We start from the raw sequence: 12,802 nt of genomic DNA, 5'->3' as shown, positions 1-12,802 counted from the left end.
TCAATATTAATAAATAAATAAAAATAAAAATAAATAAAAACCATTGAATGAGAAGGTGTGTCCACACTTTTGACTGGTACTGGTATTTTGACTATATATATATATAATATAATTATAAATATAAAATATATATATATATATATATATATATATATATAAAATAAAAATAAAAAGAAAAAGAAAAAACTGTAATATATATATATAAAAGAAATAAAAATAAAAATAAAAAAAATAAAGAAAAATAAATGAAAAAAAAATAAAAAAAAGAATGTAAGTCACTTTGGATAAACATGCATATGTAAATGACTGTGACAGAAAAGGATGTATACTGTTCCAATGCATTTCTTTGCAAATCAATTGCATTATATTTGTATAATAACCTGCATCATGATTTGATTTGACTGTATATGTACATATATTCCTGCATATATATGTATAAAATAAATTAAAAAAAAATATAAAACATATATTTGTTTGTTTAAAAATAAAGAAAAATAGAAATAATAATAAATATAAAGAAAAAACATTGAATGAGAAGGTGTAAACTTTTGAAGGTACTGTGTATATATATATATAAAATAAATAAAAAAAAAAAATAATAATAAAGAAAAACCATTGAATGAGAAGGTGTGTCCACACTTTTGACTGGTACTGTATATATATATATATATATATATATATATATATATATAATATAATAAATAATATATATATATATAAAATAAATAAAAATAAAAAAATAAAGAAAAACCATTGAATGAGAAGGTGTGTCCACACTTTTGACTGGTACTGTATATATATATATATATATATATATATATATATATATATATATATATATATATATATATATATATATATATAAAATAAATAAAAATAAAAATAAATAAAAACCATTGAATGAGAAGGTGTGTCCAAACTTTTGACTGGTACTGTATATATATATATATAAAATATAAAATAAAAAAAATAAAAAAAAATAAATATAAATAAAAATAAATAAAAACCATTGAATGAGAAGGTGTGTCCACACTTTTGACTGGTACTGTATATATATATATATAAAATAAATAAAAATAAAAATAAAAAAAATAAAAAAACCATAAAAAACACTTTTGACCCATGCATTTTCTTTGCAAATCAATTGCATTATAATAATAAATATCATATTCATGATAATAAATAAAAAAAACCCCCATGCATTTGACAGTATATGCTCGGACATGTGGTTGGATGTATTCCTGCAGAGGTGCCTGTGTGCTGCAGCAGCACCGCCTCTCTCTCCTCCAGACCCTCCCCGTGTGCGCAGTCCTGCTGCAGCCCGGAATCGAGCACAGCTGCCCGGGTACGACCAGCGACCAACACCCCCTCCCCCCCTTCTCTCCCTCCCTGACGGTAACGTTTAAAACTAACCGTATATAATAATTATAATTACAACAACAAAAAAAGACAAATAGGCACAGAAAAAAACGCGCTTTTAAGGCGTTGTTTTCACTTCCAGATCCGGGTTGTGACGTCACGGGATGCTAATGCTAGCCGCGTTAGCTCGCTACTTTGTCGTTTAGCTAGCGAGCTAACGCGGCTAACTGTGCGGTAAAGCGCATCTGACGCCACGTGTCTCAGTGCACCTTTGCCGGATTCGCAACTATTTAGCATGCATTCATATTTAAAAAAATATATTTATTTAATTATATATATATATGTATGTCTGTTTGCCAGCTTCCTTTTTTTTTTTTTGCATTGAGAGTGACAATGCCAGGTTTTGGTTTCAAATGAGCAGATTCGTGATTTATGTTATTTTGCTGCATGAGTCCATTCCAAGACATTTGAAGCAGCAGTTTGCAAAACAATCTTAATTGAACAGCTGTTCTGGAGTCAAATCATATTGCTGCAGATTTATTGCACTGTAATATGATCTCAAACTGCTGCTAAATGGACTTTGAGTGAAATGCAGACTGGTGCTTTTCCAGTAATCACACTGTGCATTTTTTTAAATAAACATGTTTCCAGACTAGAGTTGCAAAATAATCTATTTTGCACACAGTTTGTTCATTTAAACCTCAACATAAGCTCCTTCTTCTATAAGAAAAGCCATGTATTCCTACACACATAGGTAGAAATGGGCTCTACTGGTAAAACACATGATTTGACTGAGTCTACACGATTGTGTCAATCATATATATATATATTTTGCATAACTGTGTTACAGCTCATGTTAATGTGACTGTTTTTTCACAGGTGATATTGAGTTAAGCCAAATGCGTATCTGTTCCCTCTCTTTTTTGGTTCTGACCAAGTGGGTATTGTGCTACAAATGGATAATGGAGACTGGGGCCATAGGGTAAGAGATGGATAGACGACAGACTAGAGTAAGAGCAATGTCAGATGTTTGTTTCTGATGCTGTAAATGTTAAATTAACTCTGTTGCCAGTTTAGTTTACTTTTTGCATCTAAAACTAATAAGTTACCTGCAGTAAGACCCAATTTACACAAAGGTTGTTTGGATTTTATCAAAACAGTTTTAGAGCGGTGTCTATTCAAACTATTAATCATTCTGGAGGCTGTAGTTTGTGGTCCTATTGGATTGTATTGCATGACACTTAAAGGTGTTTTTTTCTCACTATATTGCGATATAATTGAACACCACAATAGATGATTTTGGTGCAGAACTTTTGTATGAGACTCTACTCTGTCAACTTAGCTATTTATTTTAGCTAAGTTGACAGCTGAAATTCACACTATTCATGTTATCACCTACAACTGCAGGATGCAAATGCTCATTTTACCTTCACACAAACGTGCGTTTTCTTATCATCTTCCCGTTCCCTTTGTGAACCTAGATGAGTACGCCTGTTACCTTGAACGTGGGAGGCCACATGTACACCACCAGCTTATCCACCCTGCAGCGCTATCCAGACTCCATGCTGGGCGCCATGTTCCGGGGGGATTTCCCCACCACTCGCGACTCCAAGGGGAATTATTTCATCGATCGCGACGGGACACTTTTCAGGTACATCTTGAACTTCCTGCGGACGTCGGAGCTCACCCTCCCCTTGGACTTCACAGAGACGGACCTCCTGAGGAAAGAGGCAGACTTCTACCAGATCGAACCTTTGATCCAGTGCCTTAGCGATCCCAAGCCGCTGTACCCTCCCGACATCTTCGAGCAGGTCGTGGAGCTCTCCAGCACCCGGAAACTGTCAAAATATTCGAACCCGGTCGCTGTCATCATCACGCAGCTCACCATAACCACGAAGGTTCACGGCCTGCTGGAGGGTATTTCCAACAACTTCACCAAGTGGAACAAACACATGATGGACACCAGAGACTGCCAGGTGTCGTTCACCTTCGGACCATGTGACTATCACCAAGAGGTGTCCCTAAGGGTTCACCTCATGGACTACATCATGAAACAAGGGTTCACCATCCGCAACACGCGTGTGCATCACATGAGCGAGCGTGCAAACGAGAACACGGTGGAGCATCACTGGACTTTTTGCAGACCGGCTCACAAAGTTGAGGACTGATTCGCAATTGAGTCGACATTACTGTTTGGTTTGGTCTCCATACTACACAAGTCACGATCAAAACATAAATAATTTTGATCTTTCTTTTAGTAATGTCACTAAGAATTATTTTGTTTTCTTATTTTGATAAATGTGGTACAGCGGCACAAGGCTTAACGTCCAGACAGATAGCATAAAAACAATGAAAAATGTGAATTCTTGATTTCTTCTCATGTTGGAGTGCAAAAACACTTTATAATCTGTGCTACCACTACTTATTTGACATTTCTATAAAAATAAATTATTGGCATTTTTATGAAGCAGGAAGATACTATAGCAATGATTTTATTCCGATTTTATTTATTTAGGGACACTATTATACCCAAACGACGCTAAAAATGTGGGTGTGTAGATTTTTTGGGGAGTCATTTTGATTTAATGTGGCTCCAATACCTGCATCTGTTTATTTCAAAGTCAGTGATAAAATGAATGTAAACAGGTAGCTTTCTTGGTGGTGTTTTTTGGACTAAGACACTGAACAAATAACTTTTTTTGGATCCTGAGTCGTCAGGAGTTTTTTTAATAATAATAAATTATGATTATCTTTTTCCCAATTTACAGTAGATCTTAAAATTAGTCTCTTAGCCCTCTTATCTCCTTGTACGGTACTATTTCTGAAGACCCTAGTTGTCGTTGCATGTGTCTGAGTGTCTTGTGTTTGTGTATGTATTTGTGCGCTTTGCAGTATTACGTCATACTGTTAGAGTTTAGAGCTCATATCAACAGTGATGTGTTCGATCATTCCAGCCAAAATAAACCCATTTGTGCATTCGTCAGTCATTATTTTTGTTTTATGGTTGAACTTTTAACATTAACTTGATATTTTGCACTCGTATTGGCCTACTGTATGTCAACTAGTTAAACATCCAACCACTTTAAAAGCTCCTTGTAAGCATTTACAACCAATTGAAGTACAAATTTGCAGAGAGTTGGGCTACTTGTGAAGTAGCCTATGTGAGAAATTGTGTTAATAACTATTTAGATCAACATTTGAGAATTGTGGCATCGATTTAAAATAATATATTTTCACAAAAGGTTCCTACCAAGTTGCATTCATAATTGTGATACAAGTTTATTGAATTCCTATAGAAAACATGCTTAAAACATTCTTACTATATTTTTTGTTTGTGTTCAAGGGACTATGCAATGTAAAGTCTCTTAAGATATGAAAACCATTTTTTAAATAAGAAAATATAAGAATGTCTATGATGCAGGTCTTATCTTTCATATAAATGCCATGGTAGCACTAGTTTGGTAACTGCTTTTGACCAAGTCAGAAACATGTGGAAAAAACAAAAAATATATGTAACTTTTAGTTTAGTATATTCAATACAATGATTTAATCTTGCATCCATACTTATATTGATAGGCTGAATATCATAGACCCGAAAGGCTTTCAAATAATACTAACGGTCACACTATTGAGATTCAGCACTGGCCATAAAGCCTGGTGTTTTCAATATTTGTGCCATTGTACATTTATTTATTTAAAAACTTTCGAGACAGACATAACGTGTGTTTTATGTTATTGCTCCAAAGCTCTGTTATGTTACTATCGTAGATAAGTATACGGTGTATCCTCAGGGATGGGTTAAATGCATAAGAGACATTTCATGTATATATGTATGTATGTTTGTATATTCATGATCATTAAAGCTGATACTTATACTTGTTGTTTGAAGGTTACTAAGCATAAAGGGCAGACTGCCTCAGAAACCCTTTTATTTATATATATATATAAATAAATATTTTATAATTTTATATTTTGTTTTCATGACTATATAAAAAAACTGAGCTGTGTTTTATTTATTTATATATGTATTTAAATTTTTCTCTTTATTTATTTTTATTTGTTCGCATTTCCGTGTTTTAATGACGCATAACGTAACCGGATGTGACGACTCTTCCTCGGTGCGTTCGTTTTGTGCACCGACGTCGCGCTGCCGTAGAAATCGTGTGTGGATTATAATAGCTCCGCCCGTCTGCTTAACGCCGGGACACAAAACGAGCGCCCCGCGTTGCTCTTGTAACCAGTGGGAAGGACACGTGAAAAAAAGGTCCTCAGCTGCTCAATACTTCAAAAACAGCAGTACTGTCGACTGTATATATATATAAAAACCATGTTTAATAAGAGTAATAATGTCAAATATCTACTGAGCCTCGTCCCAGGCAGAAGACGCCTCGGGACGTACAGGTTTCTGCCCATCTTCTTCTGCATCGGAGGCGTCATGGAGTGGATCATGATCAACGTGAGGATAGGAAAAGAGACTTTCTGTGAGTATGAACACACATTGAGTTTGTTTGTTTGTTACAGTTAAACTTAGGTATTTTACTTGGTGTTTTTTTTTTTTTGCATGAAGGGAACTTGTGTTTTGTTGTTTACCCAACTATTAAAAACAAATAGGAGACAGAAACTTGCATAAGTTGCATTAGATACAGTACCAGTCAAAAGTTTGGACACACCTTCTAATTCAATGGTTTTTCTTTATTTTTATTTTTTTTTATTTATTTATTTATATATTATATATATATATATATATACAGTACCAGTCAAAAGTTTGGACACACCTTCTAATTCAATGGTTTTTCTTTATTTTTATTTTTATTTTTATATTTATTTATTTTATATATATATATATCTTTTATTTTTATTTTTATTTATTTTATATTTTATATATATATATAGTACCAGTCAAAGTACCATATACTTATATATATATATATATATATATATATATATATATATACAGTACCAGTCAAAAGTTTGGACACACCTTCTAATTCAATGGTTTTTCTTTATTTTTATTTTTATTTTTATTTATTTTATATATATATATTTATTTTGTTTTTATTTTTATTTTTATTTATTTTATATATATATATATATATATATATATATATATATATATATATAGTACCAGTCAAAAGTGTGGACACACCTTCTCATTCAATGGTTTTTATTTATTTTTATTATTATTTTTATTTATTTATTTTATATATATATTATATATATATATTTATTTATTTTGTTTTTATTTTTATTTATTATATATATATATATATATATATATATATATATATATATATATAATCTACTTTTAATTTTGTTTTATATATACAGTACCAGTCAAAAGTTTGGACACACCTTCTCATTCAATGGTTTTTCTTTATATATATATATTTTTTTTTCTACATTGTAGATTAATATTGAAGACATCCAAACTATGAAGGAACACATATGGAATTATGTGGTAAACAAACAAATGCTCAACAAACCAGAATATGTTTTATATTTTAGATTCTTCAAAGTAGTTGAATGAGAAGGTGTGTCCAAACTTTTGACTGGTACTGTATATTCTGATTTGTCACTATAATTACTTTATTTCAGGAAAGCTGATTCACTTAGTTTGAAACAATTAAACAGTTGCCATGTTGCTTGTTTCAGTAGCTCACTGTTTACTGTGGGCCTTCTGTTATGACATGTGCTTGTAGACAGAGTTGGGAGCCACAACAACCATGTTGACCTTTCAAATATGTCCTCAAACTTTCCTCCCCTCCTCCTCCTCCTCCTCCTCCTCACCGCCAATTAGGAAAAAGTGAGAGAAAGATGGAGAACCTACATTCTTAAGGACACAGTTCAGGCATTTAGATGGGTCAGGCAGCTGTGCACAGAGAAATAAATGCCACAATATATATTGACTTAGTACTTAAATATTGAATAAATTAAAAAAAATTGTGTAGGCATCTGGGATTTCTATACCACACAAAGTACCCGTGGCTTATTATTGTCTGAAACTAGCAAGTAACCAGTGAAATTTAATATAATAAGTCCCTAATGAAGACTTTAATACCAGGAAAAGTCAACATACTGTACATTATTGTAAAATTGCATCAGAGATGATATTGAGATGATCGTCGCCGGTGGTGGAAGAAATACTCAGATTCTTTAGCAGTATCACAATGTAAAAGCAGCCTTCCTGTCAAAATGTAACCTAACTTTAAGGGTGTACATTTGGTTACAATATTGGTGCCACACACATATTAAGTCGGGGTTCTGGTGGTCCTCCCGCTGTCAATTTTTGAGCATCAAACACTTTATTTACTCCATTCTGGTGAATTTTTCTGCATCAATATATGGTGGGAAAAATATATTTTTATTTCTGTAAAGGTAATCCCTAAATTCAGGCCCAGGTGACAATTCAAAATAAAAAAAATATAATGGAACATAATGCAATAAGGCTCTCAGGCATTCAAATATTTATTCTCCTGTAGATCAACTTTGTCACATTTAATGTTATATCTGCTCAGTCAGCACAAATGTAGGCATGATTTAGTCCTTCCTCTTTTTTTGTGTATTTGACCTCCTTAAATGTGCATGTGGCACCTATTATTAAACTCAACTACAAATGAAAATATTTTGATTGATTCATAAACTCCTGGCCTTTAGTTGCTCATATGTGTTTGAGAAAGATTTCTCCACACTTTCTGAACTTTCTTCACATTCTAAACATATCACATACCTCTGGGAAGCGGAGAATATTTGTAATTTTGAGAAACAATTGTGATAAAACTTTTCATGAGGAATAAATCTCACTATTGTGTGTCTTGTTCACCACACAAATGTTAACTCCACCACCTCTGATAAACTGCAGGCTAGACCCACTTTATAAACAAGGAAACCAGCAGCGTTATTTGTGCTAATGGGCGATAACTATTCTATAAGACCATTTCAATTGTGATGGATATAAGCCAACTTATTTCTCAAATCAAATTCCGGTCAATATTGAATCAGTCCTGTCACTACTTGAGGAAATGCAAAATAACATAAAGAAGCTTGAAAGAACGGCACAACAAAGCGTCAATGGGTCTAACAGTTACTGATCTTTGATCCAGGAGACCGTTGTTTGTTCCCCTTTGTTAACAATGATTTATGTGTCACGTACTTCAGTAAAGGCACTTCTGTAGTTTTTTCTTTCCCTAAATCAAAGTAGTTTTGTCCCCTAAACCTAACTAAGTATTTGACGATCTTTTCTGACTGAGTAGTTTACTTTAAAAACTGAAGTTTATTTTGAAAAGACTGCATGCATGTAAAAAGCAGAAATTGTGAAGTAAAAAAACACAACAGTAAAGTATAAGTACCCCAAATGCAGTACTTGAATAGATGTACTTTCCACTACTGCACACTTTTGTTTTTATTGCACACGTGTAGCGACACCTGTAGAGAGAAAAAAAGCTACTGGCTCACGTTAAAGATTTAAAAGCTGCTCTCACTGAACCCACATCCATTTATTCCAGATGTGGCATTTCAGGGGAACTAAAATGAGTTTTAAAAAATGCAAAATAGCTGCCCGGCATATTTGATCCTGTAGTATTCTGAGGCCATTTAGGGATATATTGTTTCCCTCTACAGAGAAATGTTTTAATTCCTCAGCTTGTTCATGTTAGAAGTTTCCCTACTGCAAATTCTCTTTAGTATTTCTTTAAAATATCATAACTGAATTCCAGCTGTTTTGGTTTCGGTGTCCTGGTATAAACCTTTTTTTGGACTGCAGACATTTTGATTTGTCATTGCTTGAAAAGCACAGATGGAAAAACAAATGGCCTTAAACGTGGCTCAGTTCCATTTAGTGCACCCTTTGAACTAGCTCACCTAAATGGAGTACAGTTATTATTAATATAATTGATCACTCCCTGCAGCTTTATCTTCCTTAAACCTGTCTATATTTTAAGTTTCCCCACTCAGTCTTTTAATTCTTTTTTTCCAGATGATGTCTACCGAAGAAAGCGATCAGAGCGGGATTACCAGCAGAAGATGGCAGATGGTTTGGTAGTTCTTAATGAGCCTGCAGCCAAGTGAGCGACGCTCGGATTTAATGTGGACTAAGGACACATTCCTGGACTCTCTTACTTGTTTCCAACAGGCCGGACTGTACTTCACAGCATGTTGCAACAACCGTAATGAAAGACTGTAAGGCTGACGGAGAGGCATGCAACTTTATCTTTAATATGATCTTCAGTTTAAGAAACATTAGCAGAAATAAAAAAAACACTGGTTCGAGCTCAAATGAAACTGTCTCAGCAATGGTCTCATACTGATTGAAATGTCATAAACATCGCAAAGCACTTGCCTAAACTAAATGCAACTAAAGAGAAAATACAGAAATAGTCTTTGTATATAGAGACATCAAAATCTGCAAGTACCTGTTCAAAATCATCCAAGATAAGAAATAAACCTTGTTTAAATATTGTTGTTCTGTTTTTATATGATTTATGTCCGCTTACAAGAGATCTTCCACTGTACAACAGATCTGAGTACATAAAATGTAACATAAGAACCTCATTTTATAAATGGTTTACCTCCGTCAATAAGCATGCTTCGGTTATTTCAGTTGTACCATCCGATAGGGAGAGACTGCAGACAGATGAAGCTGTTGGGGTGCTCCGACAGCGCGACGGGGTTCCCATCCAGTCTCACCTCGTCCATGTTGGAGCGGATGTAGTGACTGTTGTTACCTTTGCAGAACGTCTCGTCTGTTATCATTGAGATCTTGTTGTTCTGCAAGAAAACAAACACACAGGAGATAAAAAACAATTCTCCCATCATGTAGCTACAACCGCTGGCTTCAAAAAACAAATTGCTCCCTCAGAGCCTCTATGATTTATCGCAGTGAATAACATGTGAACTCACATGCAGGTGAACGACGTGAATAGACTCTGGAAGTTGGGGCACTGCTGTCATTTCATTGTTTCCAAGGTAAAGATACGTCAGTCTTGTGAGTTTCTGCAACAACAGGAGACACCTAATTCAGATTCTTTCTTTCTTTTTTAGGATTAGCACTAGAATAAGCAATCTCTATACTATATATATTCTTTACATAGCAACAAAAACACAACAAATAAACAAGTATGGGAGAGAAACAACTTAATTATAAATTAAACAAATCCATCAAGTTTCATCGGTAACTTCTTATTAACATTTAAATACTTTCCTCACTCTCTCATGAGGGGAATTTCTACTTCCAGCAAGCTTTAGATTTCCTTTCTTACACAATTAATCATAGTTCACATTCAAACAAATACAATTATGGTTCCTGAAATGTTTGGAGATACTGTTTTTAACCAAATTGAACCAATCTTTATTATTCTCTTGATTAGGCTGTTTGTTGTATCAAACATCTAAACACATGCAAAAGTGCATCATGTCTGCTGAATTTGACCAGGAGATCACTAGGCTGACTTACTTTGAAAACAGTCGCCTTAACACCCTGGGTTTTAAGCTGATTGAAATTGGCATTGAACGACACCAGCTTGACGGGCAGCACGGGAAGTTTAATCAGTCTGTTCTCTGCAAGAGTGAGCTCCTCAAGATGTGGAAGTCTAGAAAAAGCTCCGTCATCTATCTCAGAGATGAGATTCCCGGTCAGGTCGATTCTTCTTAATGTGGCTGAGGGATGAAATAACAAATGACAACAAAGGAAGAGAGCTTTAAAAGATGACATTCTCTAAAGAGTTAACTGTCACTGTGACTTTTATTTACCCATGTCTGCAAAGTCTTGGTTTCGTATTTTTGTGATTTTGTTGAAACGTGCGTAGAGATACGCCGTCTCCTTTGGTAGCGACGGGACGGCTGACATTTCAGGGGACACCTCCTCACAGTACACAGACCCACTCAGGCAAACACACAGCAGACAAGTTGGCAGCTCTGGAAAAAAAGATCACAGCGTTTTTCTCATCACCTTTTGTACAGAAAACATTTTATTTCTTTTCTTATTTGTCTCATAAATAAGTGGATTTATCTCAGCGATGTGACTGTGCAGCTTAAAACTACACTACACACAGTTTAGATGAGGACACTTAATCGGCCCCCGTTATTACATAATATGGTGGCTTTAGCTACATTCACAAAAATGTGGGTGAATGCCTCAGCAAGTGTTGCATAATCGGCTTTGAAACTGTTGTTGAAAACTTTACAAAACAAACCTTACCGTCGGCTCTTGGAGCTGCTTGGTCGGTGTCCTGGACGGCATCATAGTTTGGAACGTCTACAGGGACTTTCTGTAAAAAAAAAAAGGAGAACTGTTCTTAATAGTTATTCCTTACTTTCCCAACTCAAGACTATTGTGCATTTCTTCCACCCTCTTAAACCCCCCAAAAAGATATATTTTTACCTTAGGTTTTCTCACTTCTGTGTTTTTATCTCTTGCTGCAGAAGACAGCATCCATGGGAGCATCACAGATGTCAAAATTAAAGTCCTTAATTGCATCATTGTGTCTTAGTCGCTGGTGAGAGAAGAGAGCGTGTCTGTCTGCTGCTCTGCGGTCGGAGGTGCATGTGAGCAGAAAAACTTTCCATCCAGTTTTTCTATTTTTTTTATTTTTTTATTAAGCTGCCAGTGTGCTCCTGAGTAAGAAAAGGAAATGGACTTTAACTCAACACATGCTGTGTCTGTGTTGCTGTCAGTGGTCCGGAAGATTCTAAAGATAATGTGTTATTTTATTGTATAGAAAACAGACAGGAAAAGGGATGCACAAAGTGATGATTAAAATGCATGTAGGCAAATCAATAGGTAAACCTAATGAACACTGCTTTTAAATTCTACTTTAACTTACAAGGAATGTTGTTACTGGAAAGAGACAATGGTCCTGAGTTTCAGTAATTGATGAGGAAAGAATGGAGTGAAACAAATCTCTGAACTGAAGAGAGGAAACTATGTCAAATATTTCCCTTTTTTGACTTCATACTTTAGTCCAAATACCAACTTAATAACAGCAGTTAATGAGCTCTGTCTCTTCAGGAGATGTCCGTTCCCCATTAGAAGTGACTCAATTTCTCCAGAAACAAACCATTTTTAAAGGGTGATCTAATATTTGTCTTTTGTTTGTTTATTAATCATAGATGAGTTCTGGTCTGCAGCTGCATACCTTTTCTGAATTATGATAAAGCATTTTAGCATTCTAGCAACTGGACCGTTACAAAAACAGTTTCCACTAGATGATGTAGCTTTGTTTCTTAATGAATACAGGTACCATCGTTTCTCTAACAGACGGCGATTAACATCATTAAACGTGAGGTGTCCAAAATTTGCACTTGAAAGATAGACATGCTTCCTCTTCAGCAGAGAGATAATACAACTACTACAATTACAACTACTTTGCATGCTGTGAATAGCCACTTATTGTCAAAAAAACAATTAGCAATGAAACTATTGGTCGATTAATTAGTTAGTTGATCGGAA

General features: G+C 34.5%; 3 protein-coding genes across 8 annotated transcripts; 2 read left to right on the top strand and 1 right to left on the bottom strand.

The window, feature by feature from the left end:
* Nucleotides 1–1,234: 1,234 nt before the first annotated feature.
* kctd6b (potassium channel tetramerization domain containing 6b) lies at nt 1,235–5,221 on the top strand. Of its 6 annotated transcripts, none has more exons than XM_054609351.1 (3): nt 1,235–1,345; nt 2,239–2,341; nt 2,841–5,221. In XM_054609351.1, exons 2-3 carry the CDS (start codon nt 2,315–2,317, stop codon nt 3,525–3,527), a joined length of 714 nt encoding a protein of 237 aa, XP_054465326.1. In that variant the 5' UTR covers nt 1,235–1,345; nt 2,239–2,314; the 3' UTR covers nt 3,528–5,221. The 6 variants fall into 6 exon arrangements, with proteins under 6 accessions (XP_054465326.1, XP_054465324.1, XP_054465330.1 ...); XM_054609349.1 differs by having other exon boundaries at nt 1,235–1,395; XM_054609353.1 differs by lacking the exon at nt 1,235–1,345 and adding an exon at nt 1,800–2,113.
* Nucleotides 5,222–5,573: 352 nt separating this feature from the next.
* On the top strand, nt 5,574–9,812 carry LOC129099938 (ubiquinol-cytochrome-c reductase complex assembly factor 5). The gene is made up of 2 exons (XM_054609394.1): nt 5,574–5,840; nt 9,332–9,812. Exons 1-2 carry the CDS (start codon nt 5,687–5,689, stop codon nt 9,421–9,423), a joined length of 246 nt encoding a protein of 81 aa, XP_054465369.1. The 5' UTR covers nt 5,574–5,686; the 3' UTR covers nt 9,424–9,812.
* Nucleotides 9,797–11,960, bottom strand: ognb (osteoglycin, paralog b). Its single transcript, XM_054609392.1, has 6 exons — nt 11,735–11,960; nt 11,552–11,621; nt 11,104–11,268; nt 10,808–11,010; nt 10,255–10,347; nt 9,797–10,122 (listed from the first exon to the last, which is right to left on the bottom strand). The coding sequence occupies exons 1-6, from the start codon at nt 11,831–11,833 to the stop codon at nt 9,952–9,954; spliced, it is 801 nt and encodes a 266-aa protein (XP_054465367.1). The 5' UTR covers nt 11,834–11,960; the 3' UTR covers nt 9,797–9,951.
* Between the last annotated feature and the right edge of the window lie 842 nt (nt 11,961–12,802).

The sequence above is a fragment of the Anoplopoma fimbria genome, chromosome 12 (assembly GCF_027596085.1).
Source record: "Anoplopoma fimbria isolate UVic2021 breed Golden Eagle Sablefish chromosome 12, Afim_UVic_2022, whole genome shotgun sequence".
NCBI classification, from domain to species: domain Eukaryota; kingdom Metazoa; phylum Chordata; class Actinopteri; order Perciformes; family Anoplopomatidae; genus Anoplopoma; species Anoplopoma fimbria.
The sequence above is the reverse complement of the archived record's forward strand: the minus strand, read 5'-3'. Positions and strand labels throughout refer to the sequence as shown.

Coding starts and splice junctions, on each gene's coding strand:
- kctd6b (XM_054609351.1), top strand. CDS start 2,315: ATGGATAATGGAGACTGGGGCCATAGG. Junction 2,342..2,840: donor ATGGAGACTGGGGCCATAGG/GTAAGAGATGGA, acceptor TTGTGAACCTAG/ATGAGTACGCCTGTTACCTT.
- ognb (XM_054609392.1), bottom strand. CDS start 11,833: ATGATGCAATTAAGGACTTTAATTTTGACATCTGTGATGCTCCCATGG. Junction 11,622..11,734: donor CAGAAGTGAGAAAACCTAAG/GTAAAAATATAT, acceptor TTTTTTTTACAG/AAAGTCCCTGTAGACGTTCC. Junction 10,348..10,807: donor TTAAGGCGACTGTTTTCAAA/GTAAGTCAGCCT, acceptor CTGTTGTTGCAG/AAACTCACAAGACTGACGTA.
- LOC129099938 (XM_054609394.1), top strand. CDS start 5,687: ATGTTTAATAAGAGTAATAATGTCAAATATCTACTGAGCCTCGTCCCA. Junction 5,841..9,331: donor GATAGGAAAAGAGACTTTCT/GTGAGTATGAAC, acceptor CTTTTTTTCCAG/ATGATGTCTACCGAAGAAAG.